The sequence below is a fragment of the Xyrauchen texanus genome, chromosome 34 (genome assembly GCF_025860055.1).
Source record: "Xyrauchen texanus isolate HMW12.3.18 chromosome 34, RBS_HiC_50CHRs, whole genome shotgun sequence".
NCBI lineage: Eukaryota > Metazoa > Chordata > Actinopteri > Cypriniformes > Catostomidae > Xyrauchen > Xyrauchen texanus.
Genome location: NC_068309.1, coordinates 9,343,481 through 9,368,711, shown reverse-complemented (window position 1 = coordinate 9,368,711; position 25,231 = coordinate 9,343,481). Strand labels below are relative to the sequence as shown.

General features: G+C 37.8%; 2 protein-coding genes across 2 annotated transcripts; both read right to left on the bottom strand.

The window, feature by feature from the left end:
- Positions 1 to 812: 812 nt before the first annotated feature.
- On the bottom strand, positions 813 to 14,137 carry zgc:92275 (cholesterol 7-desaturase nvd). The gene is made up of 7 exons (XM_052104785.1): positions 13,536 to 14,137; positions 8,636 to 8,824; positions 7,937 to 8,115; positions 7,396 to 7,521; positions 4,497 to 4,616; positions 2,337 to 2,513; positions 813 to 1,286 (listed from the first exon to the last, which is right to left on the bottom strand). Exons 1-7 carry the CDS (start codon positions 13,963 to 13,965, stop codon positions 1,125 to 1,127), a joined length of 1,383 nt encoding a protein of 460 aa, XP_051960745.1. The 5' UTR covers positions 13,966 to 14,137; the 3' UTR covers positions 813 to 1,124.
- A 1,266-nt stretch (positions 14,138 to 15,403) lies between these two features.
- Positions 15,404 to 25,020, bottom strand: LOC127628244 (bile salt-activated lipase-like). The gene is made up of 11 exons (XM_052105024.1): positions 24,901 to 25,020; positions 24,476 to 24,623; positions 23,893 to 24,012; positions 22,570 to 22,767; positions 21,291 to 21,421; positions 21,090 to 21,197; positions 19,189 to 19,303; positions 18,783 to 18,969; positions 16,814 to 17,017; positions 15,908 to 16,105; positions 15,404 to 15,685 (listed from the first exon to the last, which is right to left on the bottom strand). The coding sequence occupies exons 1-11, from the start codon at positions 24,967 to 24,969 to the stop codon at positions 15,502 to 15,504; spliced, it is 1,662 nt and encodes a 553-aa protein (XP_051960984.1). The 5' UTR covers positions 24,970 to 25,020; the 3' UTR covers positions 15,404 to 15,501.
- Between the last annotated feature and the right edge of the window lie 211 nt (positions 25,021 to 25,231).

Here is a 25,231-nt window from a genome sequence, read left to right as displayed (position 1 = left end):
ATTATCAAAATGAAACACTTTTGATTTGGCTGCCAATTTCAAAGCACTTGTTCAGTTTTGGTCATAATGCCTACATGCATTGTAAAGTAGAGCTTCTATTGTGGGCCTGTGGCCCATTTGAGCTTAAATGGTTAAGTATAAGCAATATTAATAGTGATGGTTGCCTTATCAAGCACTACTAATGATATTACTATGATACTATTACTGTAAAAAATCATAATGATCATTACATTCCTGATGGAAATTAAAAGAAAATCTCAGAAAACAGTTGGAGCAGGATTATGGGTTGTTATAAATCTGCATCTAAGAATCAGGAACTCTATTTATAAGATCTGGTGCTTCAGAAATGGAAGGCAACTCTGAGCTTTGACTAATTGCTTGATAAAGCTTAGAGGACTCTACAGACAATCCCAATTTTTGCAGTAAAGCTAGACTGCATTAGCTGTGCAGTTCTGCAATTAAGGAAGTTTAGCAGCACAGTATAGAGAAAGGTGCAACTGACATCTACTGACTTGCGATTGTCTGAGGCACTTTAACAAAGACGAAAGGTCCTTGCAATAAAAAAAAAGAAAACAACTCCCCTATTTTTTGACGGTATTCACTTGAAAATACTTTTGCAAACATACTGAATGTATGGGCTCAAATGTTATGGAATATAAAGGTTCTGTTCACCTTGGTTGAGCTTAGTGCTTCATTAAACCTACAATGAGCTCAAAGGCTAAATAAAATGAACCAATGTTTATATAATTATATATAGAGATTTTAAGGAACGGAATAAAACTTAAAACATTGTTTACTTTTGCTGAGCTTATTGCTAAATAAAACAATATGCTAAAAAGCACAGTGTCATTCCCACATCCATCGAAAGTGCACTTTTATTTTGCATTTGCTTCATTATTTTCTTAGCACAGGCTATATATTGGAATAATCTTTCATTTAAAAAATGCTCAAGAATTATAATTTTTTTTTATACTGTATTTTTGCATAATTTCTGTTTGCATAATGATTACATTTGGCAAATTAAAAGTTTTTATATATCAACACTAAATATCATCTATTGACATCTTCAGTTAAAAAAATATTCGCTTTTTAGCAACCCATATCGGTTGAAATGTAGTTTGTTTTCAGAAGTCCAGAGTGTCATGCTGGTAGCGCAGTCTAGGGCTGTTCTCGCTGTAGAACTGACTGAACCAGCGTCTGTGTTTCTGAATAGCTGAGTCTTCTTTTACAAGCATGGGTTTGGAGATGTACGTCTTGTTGTTCCAGATCATCACATCTCGTTCAAACTGTAACAACAAAACCATCAGTTACTGTTTGGAACAGCTCATCCTTTGGAAGGTTAGTTGTAAACATTAGGATACAGTTTTTGTTTGTTGTGTCATTGGGAAACAATTAAGGACTAGTTGCATTCAGAAGATGCTTAGCTAGGAATATAATGCAAGAACTAATTTTATGATTCTTCTTTAAGCTTGAAAGCCAAGTCACTATTCACTGCCACTGAATGGACAAATTGAGTGATTTGTGTGGAACAGCTACAACTATGTGAAGAAGACCTTGGAAAGAGTGCGATCAGACTGACGAGATATTTCAATTTATTAGGCCAGATCCCTATGTCTGCATTCAGTAGCGGATCCTGGCATAGACGATATAGGCAGGCGCCTAGGGTGGCAACGCTCACAGGATACCTGCCAGGCTGCCTCCTGAGCTTGCAAAATGTGATGGGTGAAAGGTGCCCCGAATTGTGCTGCCCCGCCCCTGGCTAGCAAGATCACGATGGGAAAAGGTGCCCCAAATTGTGCCAACCCGCCCCTCACAGAGCTCGCAAGATCGCCATGGGAGATAGGTGCCCCAAATCGTGCCACCCTGCCCCCGCACAGCTTGCAAGATCAAGATGTGAGAAAGGTGCTCTGACAGGCTACTCAGACTTAAAGGCTCTATATGGTTATATAGATCAGGTATTCTTACATTATGAACACACATAAAATAACCATGATAAACAGTAGGCCTATAGGTAGGCTTCACCATGACACAGGATCTTCTTAGTGGTCTTGCAATAATTAGTATCAACCATGTGATTGCTGGGCAGATATGACAAAGTCATTGATGATTTTGCATCAATGAAAACTAGGAAGGGAGGGTTACATTTTAAATTAGGCATTAGGTGTAATAGCAGAAGTAGCAATAATGTAATTGTGCAATTTAAGTTATGTACTGTATAATGTCAGTGTTAATAGAATGTGAAATTTATTTATATATATAAGGGCCGATAAGGGGGGTGCACCATCCGATCTTGCTTAGGGCACCAAGTAAGCGAGAACCACCACTGTCTGCATTACCTGGATGCACTCTGCCCGCAGAATGAACTTTGGTACCAGAGGAGGGATGGTGCTCTGGTAGAAGATGGTGTGTGATACACACTGCAGTAATGGCTCGACTGGAGTAACGCAGTGTACGATCACACCTCGACCCAGGAAACTGTGTTCAAAGAGCAGGAAGACAACACCTGGGCCCACCTACAAATATGAAATATATCATTTATGTACATTTTCACTGGCTAGTGCATAGAGGGTAAAACCACCATAATCTGAATTACTACTTGTAATTACAAAAAAGTTAAATTGTCGCATATGATTTGTATGTGTTATGATACTATGGTACTGTATGTTGCTGAATATTTGCATATTGTCATTGAAAGTCTACATCTATCTGTCATGTATATTCATTACTGCACTTTTTCCAAGCTTAGCCATGAATAATGATCGTTCTCACACATCCCATCAGGTTTATTCACTATCACTATGGCAACATGACAGTTCCTTTTCAAAGAACACATTCACAAATTCTGAAAAGCGACACAACTGAACAGTGAAGGAAAATTATGCCTTTGAGACGTGGTCTGCTGTACATATACAATACCAATTCCTGTCTCTTAGAAACTAAAGTGTAAAATCAACCACTGTTTTCTCTCAAAGATGTCTTGTGAAATTATAGAAAAGTTGAATATTTTTGTTATATAATACAGTGTCCCCAAAACATCTATGTATAATTAATACACACTTAAAATGTATTAATGAAAAAATAAAATACAAAAGATATATTAATGTCATTGCAATATAGCACAAGCACACTTATCAAGCAACACATTTGCAAGATAATGTTAGGCTTGTTATGTAACAATGCAGATAATTGCATTTTTAATCAGCTATTTACCATATGACATTTTGTACAATCTTTTTGCTTCACTTGTCTCAAGCCTTTAAACACTAGTAGTGCTTTATTTGTGAATGAATTGCTGTCTTTAAAATACATTTTAAACTGAATGAATCATCCATTTGTTTCGGTTGAGAACAAGTGGACAATTTTTTAAAATGAATCACTTTATTTTTTATTTTTGAACAGCACTATTCACAATACACAATATCACTTCAAAGCAGTTGACTCAATGATTCAATGAATCACATAACACATAAAATACTCTAATTTGTCGCCACCTACTGGTGAAATGACCTTTAGAAATGGTGACTGAATTAATCTTTTTGGTAAACAGATTCAAAAGACTTGACATACAGGGATGAATCAAATCTCCACTACTATAAAACACTGTAATTTCATGCCCCCTTACAGGTCATGACCCATGTGCTGGGACACCTGTGTTGAGGGGACCTCATACATCCACTTAAAGGAATATCCTGGGTTCAATACAAGTTAAGCTCAGTCGACAGCATTTGTGGCATAATGTTGAATACCCAAAAACTTTATTTAGACTCATCCGTCCTTTTTCTTTAAAAAAACACAAATCAAAGTTACAGTGAGGCACTTGCATTGGAAGTGAATCGGGTGAAGTTTTGGAGGGTTTAAAAGCAGAAGCTTATAATTTTATTTAAGTACTTACATTCATTCTTCTGTTAAATCTGATGTAGTATTTGAGCTGTTTAGTTGTTTAAACCATAATTTTTACAGTCATTTAAGGTTTTAGGGTTTGTTGACATTTCATCATCATGGCAAGTTCGAAGTTGTAAAATTTAATATAACTTTACACTGAAAAAGTTAGTAAGCGATTTTATCACACTAAAGTCATGTTAACACGCATATTGTTTATGTCTTCTGAATATACTTTTGAAATAGTATTTAAACATTTACAGATTGGCCCCATTCACTTCCATTGAAAGTGTTTCATTGTAACCCAGATTTTTGCACATCTGTATTGAGTACAGCAATACTTCACTGTACAAAAAAGGATACATCTCATTTGTATACCTGACACATGCCACAAGAGCTGATGTTTAATATACACAAAAGCATTCTTTGTGCGGTAACTACTTGTTTATCATTACAGCAAACAACCTTCAGACCACAAAGATCAGGACACTGGCGTTGTCTGCAAGACATGATCCATGAGGTAAGTTCCATTCTGCTAATCACGGCACACATTTCTAGGCATTTCTCCAAATTTGCACAGCTCACTGGCGTCCTCTAGCGGACAATCCAATCACTACCTGTCTTGCCAGGACGTCCAAATCAAGAAGAGGCCAGTGGCGACCAAACACAGTTAAAGCATGTTTCACCAACATCTGTGAGCAGTGCTTGTTTGGCTCCGGCTCTGGTTTCCACTCCACCTGGCAAAAACAAACACAAATAATCACTGATCAACAATAAAGGGATAGATCACCATCCAAAAAATTCTGTCATTTGCTCACCCTCATCCTATTTCAAACCTGTATGACTTTCTTTCGTCTAAGGAACACAAAAGAAGATAATTTTCCAAATTTCTGAGCTGCTCTTTCCCACATAACAAAAGCAAATAGTTAGCAGTGGATGTTAAGCTCCAAAAAGGACAAAAAACTCCAAAAAAGCACCCTGAAAGATAGTTATTCATTGAAAATATTTTCCTTTGCTTTAGCTCTTGAATCTCATTCCTATTTGCATACATTTAAATATGGCACTTCAAGACACATTGTGCCATATTTTCAGTGAATAATGACTTCAATTTCTTTCTTTTGCCACACACAAAGCTAAAGTATGGGATTAGAAGACATGGAATATAGAATAAAGGAATACAGCGTCTGTCCCATTCAACTTCAGAATCTTTATTGCCATGTGTTCTCACATACACAACATGTTTTTGGTGATAGGAGAAACACAGAACATTACTGTGAGACACAGAGTAAGAGTTATAAATAGACATACAAATAATAGGATGTATAACAGAATGCCATATGTAAGTACAAGTGCAAGTGGTAGTTATGTATTCACATTATTGCAATATGGGGGAGTCCTAAGGCAGTTTAATTGTTCATGAGAAAATGGCCTTAGGGTAAAAACTGTTCTTGTAACTGGATGTCCTGGCGCTCAGTGCTCTGTAGAGTCGGACAGAGGGCAACAGTTCAAAGAGGGAGTGGGCAGGGTGTGTGGGGTCCAGAGTGATTCTACCTGCGTGTTTCCTCACTCTGGAGAAGTACAGGTCTAGGAGAGTGGGCAGGGGGGCACCAATAATCCTCTCAGCAGTCCTGATTGTCCGTTGTAGTTTCCTTCTCTCTGATTTGGTGGCTGAACCAAACTTGACAGTTATAGATGTACACAGGACACACTCAATGACAGCTGAGTAGAAGTGTGTCAGCAGCTCCTGTGGCAGATTGAACTTTGAAGGAAGTACAATCTCTACTGAGCCTTCTTCACAATGGAGTCTATGTGGGTGTCCCACTTCAAGTCCTGAGAGATGGTAGAGCCCAGGAACCTGAATGACTCCAATGCTGCCACAGTGCTGTTCAGGATGGTGGGGGGAATTGGCGTGCAGGGGTATTTCTACTGAAGTCCACCATCATCTCCACTGTTTTGAGCATGTTCAGCTCAAGGTTGTTGTGACCGCACCAGACAGCCAGCTGATCAACCTATGTCTTTATGCAGACTCATCACCATCGCGGGTGAGGCCGATGACCGTGGTGTTGTCTGCAAACTTCAGGAGCTTGACAAGGGGGTCTTTTGCAGTGCAGTCATTTGTATATAGGGAGAGAAGCAGAGGAGAGAAAACGCATCCCTGAGGAGTACCAGTGCTAATAGTGAGTGTCCCAGATGCGAGTTTCCCCAGTCTCACAAGCTGCTACCTATGTCAGAAAGTTGGTGATTCATCAACAGATTGGGGCGGGCACGGAGAGCTGGGTGAGTTTGGTTGAAAGAAGATCAGGCGTGATGGTATTGAAGGCTGATCTGAAGTCCACAAATATAATCCTTGCATAAGTCCCAGGTCTGTCGAGGTGTTGCATGATATAATGTACAGTAGTCCCATATTGACAGCATCATCCACAGACCTGATTGCTCGGTAAGCAAACTGAAGGGGGTCAAGCAGGGGTCCAGGTGGGCCAAAACCAGTCTCTCAAACGACTTTATGACCACAGACCTGAGAGCGACAGGTCTGTAGTCATTAAGTCGTGTGATTTTGTTTTTTGGGGGGACTGGAATGATGGTGAAGCATTTGAAGCAGCTTCACACTACTCCAGTGATCTATTGGACATCTGTGTGAAGATAGGGGCCAGTTGGTCAGTGCAGACTTTCAGATAGGCAGGTGAAATACTGTCTGGGTCTGAAGCTTTCCTAGTCTTTTGTTTCCAAAAGACCCGGCACACATCCTCCTCACAGATCATACGTGCAGGTTGAATAACAGGAGAGTGGAGGTGTTGAAACTGGGCTTTTCAAACCTGCAGTAAAAAACATTCAGTTCATCAGAAATTAGTTTACTCTCTACAGAGTGAGGGGGAGGTGTCTTGTACTTGGTGATGCTTTTCAGGCCTTTCCACACAGATACAGGATCGTTGGCTGAAAACATTTTTTCCAGCTTTTCAGAGTAGCTTCTTTTAGCCACTCTGATTTCCTTAGTCAGTGTGTTCCTGGCCTGGCTGTACAATATTTTATCCCCATTTCTGTAAGCATCCTCTTTAGCATGACGAAGTTGTCTGAGTTTTCCTGTAAACCATGTTTTATTGTTATTGAATGATAAAAATGTCCTAGTATGGATGTATATATCATCACAGAAACAGATATATGATGTCAGAGTATCTGTGAACTCACAGGTCTTTTCATTGTATGGAAAACATTCTACATAACATCTCCTTTTATGTTTCACGAATGCAATAAAGCCATACGGGTTTCGAACCATATACGCATGAGTAAATGTTAACAGAATTTTTATATTTGGGTGAAAAATAATTTTATAAGTGGACTTATTAAGTATAATGCTACATAGAATATCTCCCCAACCTTGAACCCAGTTTTATGACAGTTGTGTTATCCGTTTTAGCTCTGCCAGCAATATTAGCAATGCATCTTGGTTTTCCGTGACATAAAGATATCAAAACTGTTAACGTTTCTCCTTAAAAATGGATGTTTGTGTGGGTATCCAACCTTCCAGTCATGTCGTATGAACTCCCAGGTCTTGCTGTTAGTGTATCGCAGATCAACTCCACTGACAATACCTGGAGTGTGCAAATGAGCCAAGTGTGCAATATCTGCAGCATTCTCTGGAATCTCCTGAGAAAATATAAAAGTTGCAAAAGTGTGCATTAATGTAAAAATGACAAATAGATACAACTAAACCTCTACAGACACAAATATGACTGCTTACACAGCATTCTGAACTGATTTCCTACATAGCTGTGCTAGTACTCATATTACTCTGCAGTCTCTATTTTCCCACATAACATAATTTAAACTAAAATCAATATTCAATGACCATTTACTAGTTATGACAAATAAGTATGACAAATATTTCACAAATCTGACAACAAAGTTATCATCTATGAATTAATCTGAGCAAAATTCCGTCTGCTAAATTTTATACTAAAGTTTAATGGTCAGAATATTCCTTTGGCAATATATACTGTATATTACATGTACTGTATTAATCACAATAGATTTGAAATTATGCACATGTATAAAATCTCACCTCAATATGTGCATTAATAAAGTGTTCGGTACGTCCGCGGTAAACCCATTCCCCGAGGGTGATCTCACTTTGTTCTGGGACTCTCCAGCTGGGCTCCAACCCATCACAGTGAAACCACACCAGAACCTGCCCGTTGATCTCACAACTGGGCCAGCACCGAACCTTCGCGAATTCAGGCACTAGGATTCCATAAAGGTGTTAGTAAACGTGTCTAATATGTAGGGTTTTTTTCTTCTTTATTTTCTCCCAATTTGTAATGCCCAATTCCCACTACTTAGTAGGTCCTCATGGTGGCGCTGTTACTCACCTCAATCCGGGTGGCAGAGGACAAGTCTCAGTTGCCTCCGCTTCTGAGACAGTCAATCCACAAATCTTATCACGTGGCTCGCAGTGCATTACACCAAGGAGACTCACAGCATGTGGAGGCTCATGCTACTCTCCGCGATCCACGCACAACTTACCCCATTGAGGGTGAGAACCACTAATCACGACCATGAGGAGGTTGCCCAATGTGACTAATGTGAGTAAATTATGAGAGAATTTAAATTTTTGGGAGAACTATTCCTGTATGCATTAAAATATGCCATGCATCCATCCATCTATTAAGTCATTAGAAAAATTGAATTAAAAAGTTTCTGCCATCTACACAGTCATTGAATCTAGAAAGAAAAATTATATCTCAATTTCCTCCTGGATCACCTTTATCTGCATAGGGAATCTTCACACATTTTCCATCTATCCCACGGAACTGCCACCCATGAAAGGGGCATTCGATGCAACCCCCGACAACTCTTCCCCCCACAGCCAGGTTGGCACCTAAATGGGGGCAATAAGCATCCACCACATAGGCCTTGCCATCCTGGCCACGAAACACCGCCACCTGCTGTCCTGAAAGAGAAACAACAACAAATGCATGGATAAACGGATAAATACATAAACAAATAAATAAATATAATTGTAATATTATATGTTTATTTTTTTGTATATATATATATATATATATATATATATATATATATATATATATATATATATATATTTTTTTCATAGAGAGCCATGGAACTTCTCCAGGTTAATTGGGTAAGTGGCCTGGACTGTCATTGTGAAAGAATTTTAGTTTAGAAAGGACTGGCTGGTTCGAAAGCCCAAACACAGGGTAAGGAGGTCTGCTCCAACACTGGTGAGTTCCTACAACTACTGTAATATCAAATAGTGTAGCTTACTCTTAACTAATGCGAGTTAGTGGAGTGTTAGACAATAGTTGATTCTCAATCATATTACTTGTCAGGGATAACAAATACTCGATAAAATGTATACTTTCGCTTTGGATAACAAACACCAGCCAAATAAATGCAAATGGAAATGCACAACTTATATCATGAGGGCAGTATATAATTAAATACTAATAAAAAATTATGTGTCAGTTAATACATTTTTATTTTAATTTCTTTGGCAAGTTGCAGTTTTTATATGACCAGTCCAGGAATAGGCATAGCAGCACACTGTAAAATAATTTTGTCTCACCAGGACTACACCTACAGGACTTTTTTCTTTTATGCTGACCCGAGGAGTTTTATTTGCCTGCAATGCAGTTTGCCTGAAAACAAGACGCTAGTCTCAGACTACAAAATCAAACCAGAAACACAGTGGAAAATAACATAATGCATTAAAAGTCTGTATATGAACAGACGATGGTAATTAGTAAACAGTGAATGTTGAAAATAATACAGTATGTGTGGAGACATCAATGATGAATACTCCTCTTTCACATGGTTACAGATAGGGTGGGAAATTAAAACAAAAGTTTAACAAAGTTTAATGAGTTATTAGGCAAAATGTTAGAATGCATTTAATACTTAACTTGCTATACTCCATGTATGATATATATATATATATATATATATATATATATACACACTGTATATATACACATACATACATACACACATATACATACACTAGCGGCCAAATATTGGAATAATGTACAGATTTTGCACTGTAAGTCATTGGCACTTTTATCCACCAAAGTGGCATTCATCAAAATGTTTAGTCAGGACATTAATAACTTGAAAAATTACAATTACAATTTGAAAAGAAATTTCAGAACTTCTTAAACGACTTTAAAATCCTCCACATTCAGCAATGACAGTTTGCAGATCCATGGCATTCTAGCTGTCATTTTGTCCAGATACTCAGGTGACATTTCACCCCACACTTCCTATAGCACTTGCCATAGATGTGTCTGTCTTGTCGGACACTTCTCACACACCTTACAGTCTAGCTGATCGCACAAAAGCTCAATGGTGTTAAGATCCATAACACTCTTTTCCAATTATCTGTTGTCCACTCTAAACTTTTGTTTTTGTTTTTCTGTTTCAAAAGTGTCTTTTTCTTTGCAATTCTTCCCATAAGGCATGCACCCCTCAGTCATCTCTTTACTGTTGTACATGAAACTGGTGTTGAGTGGGTAGAATTCAATGAAGCTGTCAGCTGAGCACATGTGAGCCCCTTCTCCCCTTGCGGTTGGTGGCCGTTCCTCCACTTCCAGGCACCAGTGTAAAGGGAACATAAGGGAAAGGAGGAGGCGAGAACCAGCTTAACACTAAAAATTATAGTTTAATGAGAAACTTCACCAAAAAGACACAAACACACACATGACAGTCAGCTGACTGTAGACGATCTCTCTCCCGTCACACCACCATCCGCAGTTGGCCTTTATCCCTCTCGGATGCTTAATTAGCCTGATAAGGGACCGGGTGTGTATAATCACGACCTGGCCCCGCCCTCCGCCCTGTCACAGTACGATATCATCTTGTTAATTTAATGGTATGCTGCCATTAGCAAAATGTAATGTAATGTGAGAGTTGAGATGAAATAAAAGACCATTTGAAAATAATAATAAAAAAGCCTCTATATGGCCAAGTGTGACATTAAACAGCAGAACGATGTCAATTAATGAAATAATATACATTCACATGCGTGCCAGTATGAATAAGAGGCACCTCTCTGCCCTGGCATCTACTTCACACACACACTAGCACATACAAGAACACACACACAAAATCAACACATTTGCTTGATTTTCATGCAGTGTGTCCAATAGTATCCATCTGCAGAGCCACAGATTAGTGTGTTGAGTGTATAAATGGCTGTGAACTCTCAAATGAACTCTTTCTCCATTGCAGCTCGGAGATTTCTGCTCACGAGTCATGGGAAGCTTGATATAATGAACCCTTTACAAACAGGAAGAAGTTTAAAAATCTTTAAAAATAAAAGTCTAGCTGAAATGAGAGCTTTATTCAACTGATTACGTGAAATTGAAGACATTACGACAGAAAAAAATATTACTACTGTATAAAAGTATAATATTCAAAATAATACTCATAGTAATAATATTAAAATATTAAATGCTTATATTATTAGTATTATTATCAGTAAGCAATATTACATAAGCAAGTGTACTGAATATCATTCAATCATGATATGATTCAGCCATGGCAGCCTTTTGCCATAACCATATTGTTTTCATTTAATGTTTTCATTAATATTGTAAAGCTATGTTGTGCTTTTTTTACCAATTATATATATATATATATATATATATATATATATATATATATATATATATTTGATTAACGCTGTACAGTATGTATTTGATTAAACACGATTTGATCATAATATTTCATTAAAACATTTGGTATCCAGAAAAAAGTAAAACAGAAAGGCATAATTTGTATCTATAAAACTTAATGCAGTTCTTTTAGACAAGTAATTTTCTGAGGTTTTTTATTTGTTGCCTTAATTTCGAGTTACTATCGATACCGAGGTACCAGGGCTGATATCGTACTGAATCCAAAATTTTGGTATCGGAGCAACCCTATTTTATAGTTATAAAAAAATAAAACCTGAAATATATACTTTACTAGAACATTAAGAGTTGGTTCCCCACAAAATGAACCAAATGGGAACCATACACTTTGCCTATATATTAGGGGAACATTCCTTGTTTGTTGGTGTTGTAATTAAATTTATGCTGATTTTAATTCAAACACTGTATTACCTATACTGTATTACAATACTGACAATCACAATTCAGATTAATGGGAATTACAAAAAGTAATTACTTGAAGGTAAAACGTGCACCCATGTTCTGAAAGGGCATGCCATGGTGCCATGACCAAGGCTTTTTGTGATCAAAACGTTTATACACCGATAAGCCAAAACATTATGACAACCTGCCTAATATGTGGTTGGTCCACTGCGTGCCTCCAAAACAGCGCCGAACCGCAAATGCATGGACTCCACAAGTCCCCCGAAGGTGTCCCGTAGTATCTGGCACCAAGACATTAGCAACAGATCCGGTCCTGTGAGTTGCGAGGTGGAGCTGCCATGGATCAGACTTGCACATCCCACTGATGCTCATTCGGATTGAGATCTGGGGAATTTAGAGGCCTGGGCAACACCTTGAACTCTTCATCATGTTTCTCAAACCATTCCTGAACAATGTGTGCAGTGTGGCAGGGTGCATTATCCTGCTGAATGAGGCCACTGTCAACACAGATTACCATTGCCATGTAGGGGTGTACCTGGTCTGCAACGATGTTTAGGTAGGTGGCATGTGTCAAACTGATGTCCACATGAATGGCCAGACCCAGGGTGTCAGCAGAACATTGCCAGCTTGTCGTCTTCCCACATTGCATCCTGGTGCCATCACTTCACCAGGTAAACGGCTCACACGTACACATGGCTGTTCATGTGATGTAAAAGAAAACGGGACACATCGGACCAGGTGACCTTCTTCCACTGCTCCAAGGTCCAGTTCTGATGCTAGTGTGCCCATTGTAGGCACTTTCGACGGTGGACAGGGGCCATTATGGGCACTCTGACTGGTCTGCTGCTACGCAGCCACATACGCAAGGTGCGATGCACTGTTTGTTGTGACACATTCCTTCCATAACCATTAAAAAATAAATATTTTTATACAATGTCGGTTCAGCCCAACCCCAGGAGGGATATCCACTTGCATCAATGAGCCTTGGGTGCCCAACACCCTATCGACGGTTTGTGGTTTGTCCCTCCTCGGACCATTGTCTTTAGGTACTCACCACTGCTGACTGGGAGCACCCAACAAGCCTTCCCATTTCAGAGATGCTCTGACCCAGTGGGCTGGCCATAAAAATGTGGCCCATGTTAAAGTCGATCAGGTCTTTACTCCTGCATTGAACATGTTGACTATGAGAACTGATTGTTTGCTTACCATCTAATCTAACCAGACCTTGACATGTGGCCTTGTTAGGAGAGATGATCAACGTTATTCACTTTACCTGTGAGTGGTCATAATGTTTTGGATCATCAGTGTATGTTATTTGTTGTAATAAAAAAAAAGTAAGAAAAAAAAAATAGTAAAACGTAACCTACCTTCACTGTTTGTTTTTACTGTGTGCTTTAAATAGTTTCTGTGCTGTAGTAAACTGTTTGATCAATAAATGGGTCTCACAGGACACTCTCTGAATGCCCCAAAGAGCAATAAATTGTGCGACATTTTACATTGACGTGATTTCGTCTCACCTGCGCATGTTTGCCCTGTATTTTTACCTACCCAGCACAGTCACACTCTTGACATCTCCTCTCTCCAGCATGTGCGAGTCCAAAACTCGGTACCAGCCGTTCGGGTACACCGGGGGTAATTCACCAGTCTTGCGCCTCCGCCGCACCTCGTTGGCCGCTTGCGCCCGGGAGCGCCCGTCCTCCGCGATGTAACCCACCTCATCCACACCGCGGAGTAGCTCCAGAGGCGCGAATATCAGTCTATACAACCAGCCCATCGCCAGGAGGAACACTCCCGCAAAGATGCAAGCTGCTGCCCGCGCCGGGGCACCGACCAGTCCCGTTCTCCGCCATAGTTCTGGGTATCCCGCTCCAAACAGCGAATCTAATGGATCTTGGACGTGCATGAAGAAAGCGGCGATGAGACCGATCGCGGCCACCGCAACTGCCTTGAACATCAGCGATGTGCTTGAATTGTCCATGACAGAGATATGCACACCTGCGCTGATTCAGTGTCACTGAAACTCTGTCGCACTGCAACACACACAGACACACATACAGTAGCCTGTACACTATATTGCAATCAGTGCTCTTAATCCCTCCTTCCCCTTGTAGTTTCTTTGCAGACGGAAAGCGGATTTGTTTGTTGTTTCACTTTTTTTTTAATGGTCGTACTCGTAGCAAATTACCGTAGCGATCAAGAACGCCGTGGATAAGTGATGCGGCGCTTGATTGACATCCGTGAGGACACGCCCACACGTCAGGTGACATATCAGCGTGATAGAAAAGCAGTGTGTACAGCAAATCTTTATATTATGGGGGGCATGATTATTTAAACATTACGTAATTTAGATGACAGACAGTTGATTAAGTTAACCCTTTTGTTCTGTTAAGATATATGTTGATGGTCCAAGAGATCCCAATGTTAAAAGGTGGAATTATATTTCGGTTTCAGTACAAGTTAAGCTTAATTGGCAGCAATTGTGGCATAATGTTGATTACCACAAAATAAATAAATAAAAATAATTATTTTGACTTAAAAAAAAGAAGAAGCAAAAGTCGAGTTTACAGTGAAGCTCCTAAAATGGAAGTGAATGGGGCCCTAAAAAAAGATATTTTGATTTACCAAATAGAAATAGATTCTTAAAGAGATAGTTCACCCCAGAGATATCGTCTTGCCTAGCCTAAAATTCTTAAAAAAGACTTTCTCAGCTCTGTTGGTCAATACAAGTTAAAGGGTAATGCCATAAATCTCCTGTCATTTAATCCATGTCTTCAGAGGAAATATGATAGGTGTAGATGAGAAACAGATCAATATTTAAGTCCTTTCTAGTATCAATCTATACTTTCACTTTTGTTTTTGGCGATTCACATTTTCATGCATATCCCCAACTACTGGGCAAGAAGGAGAATTATTCAGAAGACGTTGACATCCTATAGAGTCGCATGGATTACTTTTATGCTGCCTTTATGTGCTTTTTGGAGCTTCAAAGTTTTGGTACCCATTCACTTGTTTCGTATGGACCTACAGAGCTGAAATATTCTTCTAAAAATCTACGTTTGTGTTCTGCTGAAGAAAGAAAGTCATACACATCTGGGATGGCATGAGTAAATTATGAAAGAATTTTCATTTTTGGGTGAACTATCCCTTTAATGGTTGACTTTAGAGTTATAGAGTAATGATTGCAATTCCTTTGCGCATCCTTATGGTAATAATGTACATTGTACGTTTTACAAATATATATTAAATAATTATTAATTATTATAACTATAACAATGTATTATTATAATCCATTATGAATTAAATTATTAGTATTTATATGTATTAATATTCACAAATATTCATTGTAAAGTTTCTCACATTTAAATCTAAGTTTGTTGTGAAAACAATTTAATGAAGAAAAAAAATGACAGCTGATTTTGGTTATCAAATATTTTGTTTATTGCATGAGTTATTATTGGATAATTTGTACTCATCAATACTGAGCTACATGCATCTATGGTCAAATTGGCATTGCTCAGCTCTTCTGGACGGTAGGGAAGCCGCTATAGACAGAGGTCCAGTAATAAACAAAGCGAGTTCTCAGCATCTGCTTCACACTGTTTTCGTTCATCTTGTTGTTGATCTCCAGGAACTGATGGCCAGTGCTGGTGAACTGGGGCCAGGCCACAGGCACACTTGACTCACCTTTGTTGGGGTCACTGTGAGGGAGAGAGAACAAGAGAGAGTTCAAAATCCCTTTTAAGGAAAGCCATTGTCACTTGACTCAAATCATTATACTGAGCTAGAAGAAAATATTTTAACACTGAAAAAATTACACATCTATAGCATTTAAGAGTAAAATAATCTACAGTATAATCAGAATCTTCCTGTCCACATAGCCAAAGTCATTAAGGAAGCTGGTACTTCATTTGGAGCATTACCCAGTTCTGGCAAAGTTGGTCCAGTAGGAGATCATGTATCTGGAGACATCACGATGGCGAGGAAAGTAGCCCAGTGGAGTGGTAAAGGGCTTCCCAAATACATACTGCAGGTCATCAGCGTGATCAGCACCCAGCCAGGTGGGGAAGACAGGTATGCGAGAGGACTCGGAGAACAGGTAGGAGTAGGTTTTTCCAGTACTGATGGGGAAAAGACAGACAGTGTTTATTTAGGATAGACAAGAGCTAAAAGATAACGTTAGAAGGAACAGGCCTGGTCTGACCTCTTGAATGAACAAGTCTAAATAATTATAACTTGCTGGCCAGTTGAAACTAGTTCAAGTTAACTTGTAAAGGCGAAGTGTGTCTACGTCCAAACAGTCAGGGATAGACAGCCGCATTTACCTGCAGGTGGGAGTCTCAAAATGTCCTGTTCATAGAACAGTTTACAGTAGTGGCTTTAATAATGTCTGTATAAATGAATAACTGAAGTCAACAGTGTTGGGTGTAATTTGATTACAAGTAGTGTAATCCATTACATTTAAATAATTGTAATCAGATTACAGTTCCTGATTTACAAAAAAATAACTTAAAAGTAAAGTCATTAGTAATTTGATTACTTTTCCAATAAATTGATCAGGAAAGTAATCTGAATACACTTTGTAGAGATGTAATTAGTACTATGATGGATTACTTTTATGATTAACAAAAGTCAAGTTTGTATACTAACTCCTGTAACTATAATGACAGTGACCAAAGAAAATACAAAAGATAAGACTTCCATAACACCAGAATGTTTGATCAAAATCAACATAATGCTTTTTAATAAACAAGTCCAATCAACGTAAGGTTAATGCATCAAATCTTAATTAACTGACAGCTGCTTTGAAGAAGATGGGCTCAACTCACGTGGCAAGATCAGAGTGCAGATACAAGGCTGCTTGTGTTGGCACCAGGAAGATGTAGTCTGTCTCAGCCTCCACAATCGTTTTCTTAATGTCCTTATCACTAGGCCCATCACCCCAGCTGACAGTGTACTCTTGGAAAGTCGCAGCACCAGCCTCTGGTCCCTTATCTTGGGTGAGGGCATTCAAGAGATTCCTGACATCTGATCTGTTATGGATGAATTTCAGTTTGTTGAAATCATATTCTTGTTTTCCTGTGTGGACCCCATGAAATGGCATGACGAACACTTGTCCCTTTTTTTAAAATAGCAAATAGCCTTTAGACTTGACAAAAGTCAAACATGATTTGCAATTTTTAGTCTGCCAATAAATTCTCCTCCCTGCCCAGTAGGTGGTGATATGCACGGATAATGCAAATCACCAAAAACAAAAGAAGAATGTGAAAGTGTGAACTACTCCGTGGAAATCAAGCAAACTAAATTTAGAGCACCTCCTGAGATGGTCTGAGATCATTTGCAGCGTTCTCATGGACGACACTATTCTTGCAGTTGCAAACTAGTTTCAGATGTCTGTGAGCACTCTGCATGCGCGTGTTCCATGAGAAGCGCTGCGCTTATGGGTGGCAGAGCGCCTCTGAATACATGGCGAATCAGACACACGCATCAATTACTTTTCTTCTTCTGCTCTTCAAAATCTAATCAAGTGAGTTTCATCAAATGCGAGTGTTTCTGTCTTGTCACATTCTACTCCAAGATTTGTATAAATTGCCCGCCACATAATTAACCCACCACTGAGCATAAAATATCCACATTTGGGGGGATGGTGGGTGCTAATTTTACTCTGAACAAAAGGAAAAACGCAGAATTTACTAATTTCATTAACCAGAGGTTACATCACAAATACATACACAATTATTTAAAGGGAATCAATCAATAATATTTACAATAAAACAAAAAAAAATGCTCGCATTTTGGCTGCAGCTTTAAGCCCAAAGTGTACTTCGCCTGTCCGCGACGGTCAGCGCGGACAAATGCGCATGTGCAAGGTTGACTGCTGAGATAGAACAGTCCACTAGGTGGCGATATGCACAGTTGGATTGTACTGTCAGGCAGTAGTCGAAGATCATATCCTTCTCCATCGTTTTGTTGTTGTTGTTCTTACTTCTTCTTATGGCGGATCCTCAGTTTTTCTTCTTTTTGATCCTTCAGAGTGGATGTCCTGGAAATGACACGACTACGGACGACTAATGTCTGTACGTAGCGTATAGCAAAGCAAGTATGCTGCGCATGTGTCGAATGCGTCCATTCGCGCTCATCCGCGTGAGGTATACTTTCAAAGCTGTGCGCGCACAACTGTGCATGAGACGGAATGGAACACGCAAAGTGAAGTATGCCAGGACTTTTAGCCTGGCATACTTGGGGCGGAAACAATGCAACAGTTATTACATCTAATATTTATCCTTGGACCTGTCCATGTTGTCTTTATTTCCTTGAAAGAAACTTCACTATGGGAATGTGTTGCAATGGAACTTGTGTCACCCTCAGACATGTGTGGCATTCACTGAAACACGTGACTCTGCAAAAAATCCTCTGGAGCAGGGTTTCATAAACCAGGGTTAAAACAGCCGCTAACCCTCTTTCAAAATTGCTTTACCCAGGCATTAAAAAGATGACAACCTAGGGTTATGCACTGTGTGAAAAGCCCTAAATTTGAATATGCCCCTGAGTGCAGGATGAGTCATCAAAATGTTTGGTCCATTTTCGCAGAAGAGTAAGTCTGTACATTTGAAATGTGTATATCTGCTTTAAGTTAATTTAGTCCGTGTTTAGTAGTATACTAGCATGTCTGTTAGTTTAGAGGTAATCTACATGTACTAAAAACTACAAAACACCAATTCTGATTTCATGGGGTCTTTAAAATGTCAAACTTCTCAAAATGATTGTAGACCATGTACTATAATGTGCCACACTTACACAGGGGTAGTTACCAAAGCATTGTTTATAGAGGGGACGTCGAGGGTGGCAAAGAGGTGGGCGTCCATGTTGTTGACTCCAGCGATGTAGTCAATCTCAGCAGCATTGTGGAAAAGGTTTCCAGGATCATCGGGAATGAAGTCACCATCAATGACAGGAGACAGAGCCAGTTTGTGTACAATGGGTTCTGGAGAAGGTTTTCAGATTTGTTAACTTTCATTGATACAATGAATGTGAATGGTGACTGAGGCAAATATCTCCTTCTGTGTTCCATGGAAGAACGTTATAAGGGTTTGGAGCAGCATGAGGTTGTGTATAGTAAAGTATAATTAAAAAATTTAAAGTCCCACATAAAGCCATGAATTATGTTCAATTATGTGAGATTTTTATTTAATAATGTTTTTACCAGAGGAAGAGGAGCTCAGGGGCACATTCCCTGCAAGTGTTAGAGCCTTTGCATCTGTTATCTTCAGGCAGGACACCATACCGTCATCAGTGGGACATCCCACCTTCTTTGCGATCTAAAAGCGCACAAAATGTATTTATCTACAGTACACTACCAGTCGAAAGTTTGGACACACATGTTCAGAATTTTGAGTAAAAAATGTATGCATAAATGCTTTAAATCAGTTCTGTAGCTTTATAAAAAAAAAATAATAAAAAAAGGATAATTTGGACCAGATAGCGAATGAAAAGCTGCCAACAATATATTATTTTGACAGATCAATAATAGTGTACCTGTATCTGAAACGATCTTTGTTTTTAAACAAAAAAAAAAGGGAAGCAAAAAATGAAACTAAACTCCTTTTCTTCATAGAAAATTGTAAAATGGATTTTAATCCTGTTGAGATATTTATTCGTAAATTTTTAACACTCCGATATTAAATTGGAAGAAATGCCAAGCTGCTTGTAAAACTAAACAGGTGACTTCACTAAGTAAACATGGTCTTGCAAATCGAGGACAGTGTTTTTCAAAAAGGCTGGGAATTAGAGCAACCACCCCACTTCAATTAGTTCTAAGCAACAGTTAGCAGGGTGGGAAATTATCACACACCACCAGCTGAACTAAATGTGGGTGCTTTTTCACAGTGATGGGTAATTTTGCCTGAATTCTGATGATTTCTAAAATAAAGTCTAAAATAAGCTTTTGACAAGAAACATTGAAGTTTATTTAGTTAGAACTGTACTGTACACATTGTACAAGATTGTTGAATTACAACATGCACAAACGTTGGCACACACATTTCTGCATGATTTCTATGAAGCCCATATTTATAATGCATTGTAAAGTCATTATAAATGCATTATAATGCATTTATAATGTCTCATAATGCATCTTAATACGTTATAACTTCTCATAAATAATTGTAACTCCATTTATAAAGCATAGTTATACCAAAAGGATTGTAATGCATTATAACACAATAAACATCCAAATTTATCCTCAAAAGTTTTAATGTACACAGTATAGGAATCGTAAAAGTGCTGTCTACAAAAGCAGCATAGTGTGAACAGTCATAAGGATGGCTGTGATCATATACCATTATAAGTGGTCTTGACTTGCTTTAAGTAAAGTTACAAAACAATATATGTTTTCATATATAGTCATAACATGAATTTGTAAAAAAACACTTGTAAAGCAAAGGTTAAAACATATGTAATGTCTTATTATATTGTAAAACCACGTAAAAATATCTTATGGGTGTTATTTTATTTAAAGTGTACCTAATATATATGTATATAATTTTTTTATTTATTTTTTTCTCACCACAATTGCGGTTATCTGAGTTAGGCTACCTTAGACCAGTCTGGCCATTCTCTGTTTACCTCTCTAATCAACAAGATGTTTCTGTTCACAGAACTACTGCTCACTGGATGTTTTTTGTTTTTGGCACCATTCTGAGTAAACTCTAGACTGGGATTTTCATGCACAACAGACTCTAGAATTTACTGGAGCCAAATACAAAAAACAGGGACAGTTCTGTGGACAGAAATGTCTTGTTGATGAGAGAGGTCAGAGAATGGCCAGACTGGTTCAAACTGGCAAAGTCTAAGGTAACTCAGATAAACACTCTGTACAATTGTGGTGAGAAGAACAGCATCTAAGCTAAGTTTTGGCACACGAGGGGGACCTAGGCGGGTGGTTTTAATATTGTGGCAAATCGGCAGCAAAACATTTGGAATAATGTACACAACATGTTATATTAGACTTTACAAATGCATTATAATATATTTATAATGCCTTTACAATGCATTATAAATATGGGCTTCATAGACAGTGTTACCGAAAATGAATATGCAACTCACATCCTCAGCATATGCTCGTGGGTTTCTGTTCACAGCCCAAGGACAGAGAGCAACGCCGCTCTGAGAGATAGCTCTGCGGATCAAACCCTTGTTTTTTGGGGAAATTATCTGTGTAGGATGTGACACAATGAAATACTCATTAATATGTAATGTACAAGAAAAAATTAAAAAAGCAGGTGATTGTTGCATGTTATGCAGCACCTGGAAGTTCACGCTAGCTGCCCCAGCTGATTCGCCAAAGACAGTAATGTTGTTTGGATCGCCACCAAAAGCTTTGATGTTCCTGTGTACCCAAGCAATACCAGCATGCTGATCCCACAAGCCATAGTTTCCTATGAGCCAAGACATGCTTGTGTCATTTTATCAATAAATCCATCCATCCATAAATACATAAAGTACATACCACATACATCCTGTACACAGCGGTGTCTAAAAGTCTGAAACCACTTGAAAATGCTTCTATTTTGCATTATTTTCTAATGAAATACAAGCAAGTAAAAGTATTAATGATTAATTCTTATTAAAAATAAGTAATATTGTATTACGTTTTTATTAAAAAAAAAATCCATATTCTTACACTTTATGTTAACATTTTAAAATAAGGTTGTATTCATCAACATTAGTTAACTAATTAATATGAACAAACATCAAACAAAAATTATTAATCATGGCTGATGTTAATTTCAATATATACTACTAATCAGTGTTGGGTAAGTTACTCAAAATAAGTAATCCACTAAAATTTATTAATTATGTCTCTTAAATTGAATCAAATTAACTTATTGATTACTTCATCTAAAAAGTAATCACATTACTAATTATTTTAAGTTACTTTCTAAATCACTTTTCTTAGAAAAGTTTTTTGGTTTTCCGCTCATTCAAAATGTCTATATTTCCTCATTCATTGCCGCACAGAAACACTAACAGACATACATATGAAATCATATTTTAAATGTATTATGCATATTACTTTAACGCAAGTAATGTAATTAAAAGTAATTACTTTAATTAAAATTCAATAACTGTATTTTGATTACAAGAATTAAAATAATGTTTTACACTACTTTTTATTAAAAAGTAATTAGATTACAGTAACTAATTACTTTGCAATCGACACACCCAACACTGCTACTAATATATTTTAAACATTAAACGTTTTATATGTTAACATTAGCTTATGGATTATGAACTAACAATAAAAAAAATTTACATTTAGAAATTATCAGTAACCAAGATTAATAAATGCTGTAAAAAGTATTATTGAATGTTAGTTCATGATACCTAATGCATTAACTGTTTAATGTTAAAGAATAGACCCCTATTTTTCTATGTGGAATTTAAATGTGGTCTCAGACTTTTGGACCCCAGTATATATTTCTAATCGATTTATTTTTCATAGTGTGATATTTAATGTGTGTTTTTTAAAAAAAATAAATACAAATATAAATATAAATATAATTAAAATCGATTGTATTCTTACCAGGAATGCCAGAATCTCCGCTGCTGAGGAATCCGAGGGTTCCAAGACGGTAGTTCAAAGTCACCACAATGACATTTCCTCTGTCTGCAATCTCCTCTCCATCGTACAGGTAGTTATTCAGGAAGTTGGCACCCTGAGCACCACCCATCAGGAAGGCACCACCATAGATGAACACCATAACAGGCAGATTGGTAGACACTTCATAAGAGCAAGAGGATTAGATATTAAAGATCATGAAATCAAAATGAGAGTTTTGTGGCTATATTGTGGAATGGTTTATCAGTGTCCATCAGGTCCTCTATAAATGTTTAAAACCACTTTAAGACGTACTGGTTCTCTGTGGCCTTTGCAACGTCATTGCGGCCATTGTGTGCCAAACAGACCCAATTGTATGTTTCTCTGTGTTTTTGATACATTTCTATGTAAATTACTATTACTATAAATTACTATTACTGCCTTGAATGTCAGGCATATTTCTACGACAGTGTCACGCTCCTTTTAAAATGTGGCTCTTGTCAGAATTGGTAATTGATAAAATAACACATTTTACTCCCTCCAACTTCTTCCACCAGCCTCTTTTACATTGACTTAAAAATCCGATTAAGACAACAGGTGGAAAAATACCAATACAAATTAGATCATAAATACAAGTGTAAATATAAACATAATAATAATAACTGAAAAATAAACATGACCTAAAGATAGTTTAACAGAAATCTCATAAATATTTGTTTAATAAAACACTACAATAGTGATCATCAAGGACATAATTTTATGTTCCACTGTATTTTCAGAGTTTGGACATATGCTTTTGTACCACCTGCTGGTGGAATCTCCAAACTGCAAATGCAGGAACTGAGTTTAGACTTTGCGCTGAAAACAGACCTGCTTTTGAAACGTCTTAGCGCAATTACCTAATTCTCATGAAAATAACAAATTGCACCACTTTAATGAAAATACAATACACCCACAGTTTGCGCGCGTACACCCAAAGATAGCGCAAACCCTCCCACATATGCCCACTTGTGCTTTGTGCTGGCACAAAAATGTGTTTAGAATTAGCGCTCTCACGAAAATTTTCTAAGATGTTGCACACTCACGAAAATAGAGCCCCAAGTCTGTTAGTATTGAGGCCATCAATATATTATGATAGAAAGTTTGACCAAATTAACCTTAAGCAGATATACACATTTAATATTTACAGTCTGAAAACTGATTGAAATATTTATGATTTTGTGACTTAAACAGCTGTTTATGAATTAAAAAAGGGATAAAGCTTTGAATAACAAAATAAAGGGGGGGTTGTAAAGTAGTCTGTGTTACCAGTTCTGCCCTGAGGGATCCATATGTTGAGGTAGAGACAGTCCTCACTGCCCTTGATGTCATTCTGTAGTAAATCCAACTGCAAACATCTCAATCTGTAATCTGTGGCTTTCAGAACACCTGTCCAGGTAGAGCCAGGGTTACATTAGCTTAGACATCAGGACATACAGAAAGAATGATTAGACACTAATCTGTGCCTGACATGGTCTACCAAGAGGAAACTTTTATTGCAAAGATCTGTTATGTTTCATCCTTCTATCAACTTTTTCCTCAGATGTTTATACTGAAATTCCTTAAAAAATAGAAATAAGAAATAAGTGGCTGACACAGTAAGAGTATAGAGCTATAAAATGAATGTGGACAATGATGTTGAGAATAATTTGATCTTGGATGAATTTGACTGAAATTTTCCAGTTAATATTTGAGACATATGTGAGATTAGGCACCTTTGAGGCAGGAATTTAATCAAAAGTCTACATGTTCTCTCTGTTCATTGCATATAACTTTACAATTGAGAGATCTAATTTACGATTTTCCTATGGGTTGAACAACCAGATGTTTTGTGACAGACACACATACACACCATCCCATCCTGGGTGAGGAACAGGCTTCTGAAATCTGCCAGGTGGTGCGGCAAAGGGGATTCCCTTAAACACGTCCATATAGCGTAAGAGTCCAACTGCTCTGTTCTTTCCCTGCACCATCCCTCCCTCTGTGTACACAACCCCCAACTGCAATATGTCCACAGTTAAATTGATATTTTAAAATTGAACAGATAATTTCCATTTTTCCATCCCAATTCACTTTCAAAAAGTCAGTTTTTCTGTTAAGTATTACTAAATGAAAAAACTACCTCTATTGCAATATACTATATTCTGTAACAAGGAAATACATTTCCCATTTACATTTTTTTGACATAAAAAACAAATGTTGATATATGGCAACATCTTACCATAGCGGGATGAATATTACAATATCATATGTTAATAAATACATTTTTTGACTTACAGAGGCTGCATTTGCTGTACACAGGAAGAGGGCAACAGTGGTGACAATTCGCAGCATCGCCTTCATCATGTAGCGGAGGCAGGTGTAGAACTGAGGTGAGTTCTCTCTGCTTTTATAAACAGCCCAGATGTCATATCTCGCTTTCAGTGTGTGACAAAGCTATATATAGATTTCACACAAAAGTACACAGCTGATGTAAATGGTCACCATGTGTGCTGCTGTTTGAAACTCTCATGGAAGATTTGTGTGGTGTTCATTAGAAATGGACTGAAACCTGCAGACACAAACACAAATGTTTCTATTAGAGATAGATACTGATGTTAATTTCATC

Coding starts and splice junctions, on each gene's coding strand:
- zgc:92275 (XM_052104785.1), bottom strand. CDS start 13,965: ATGGACAATTCAAGCACATCGCTGATGTTCAAGGCAGTTGCGGTGGCC. Junction 8,116..8,635: donor GATTCCCTATGCAGATAAAG/GTGATCCAGGAG, acceptor ATGGAATCCTAG/TGCCTGAATTCGCGAAGGTT. Junction 4,617..7,395: donor TCATACGACATGACTGGAAG/GTTGGATACCCA, acceptor TGTTTTTGCCAG/GTGGAGTGGAAACCAGAGCC.
- LOC127628244 (XM_052105024.1), bottom strand. CDS start 24,969: ATGATGAAGGCGATGCTGCGAATTGTCACCACTGTTGCCCTCTTCCTG. Junction 22,768..23,892: donor GATCCCTCAGGGCAGAACTG/GTAACACAGACT, acceptor GCTCTTATGAAG/TGTCTACCAATCTGCCTGTT. Junction 21,198..21,290: donor CAGCTAGCGTGAACTTCCAG/GTGCTGCATAAC, acceptor CATCCTACACAG/ATAATTTCCCCAAAAAACAA.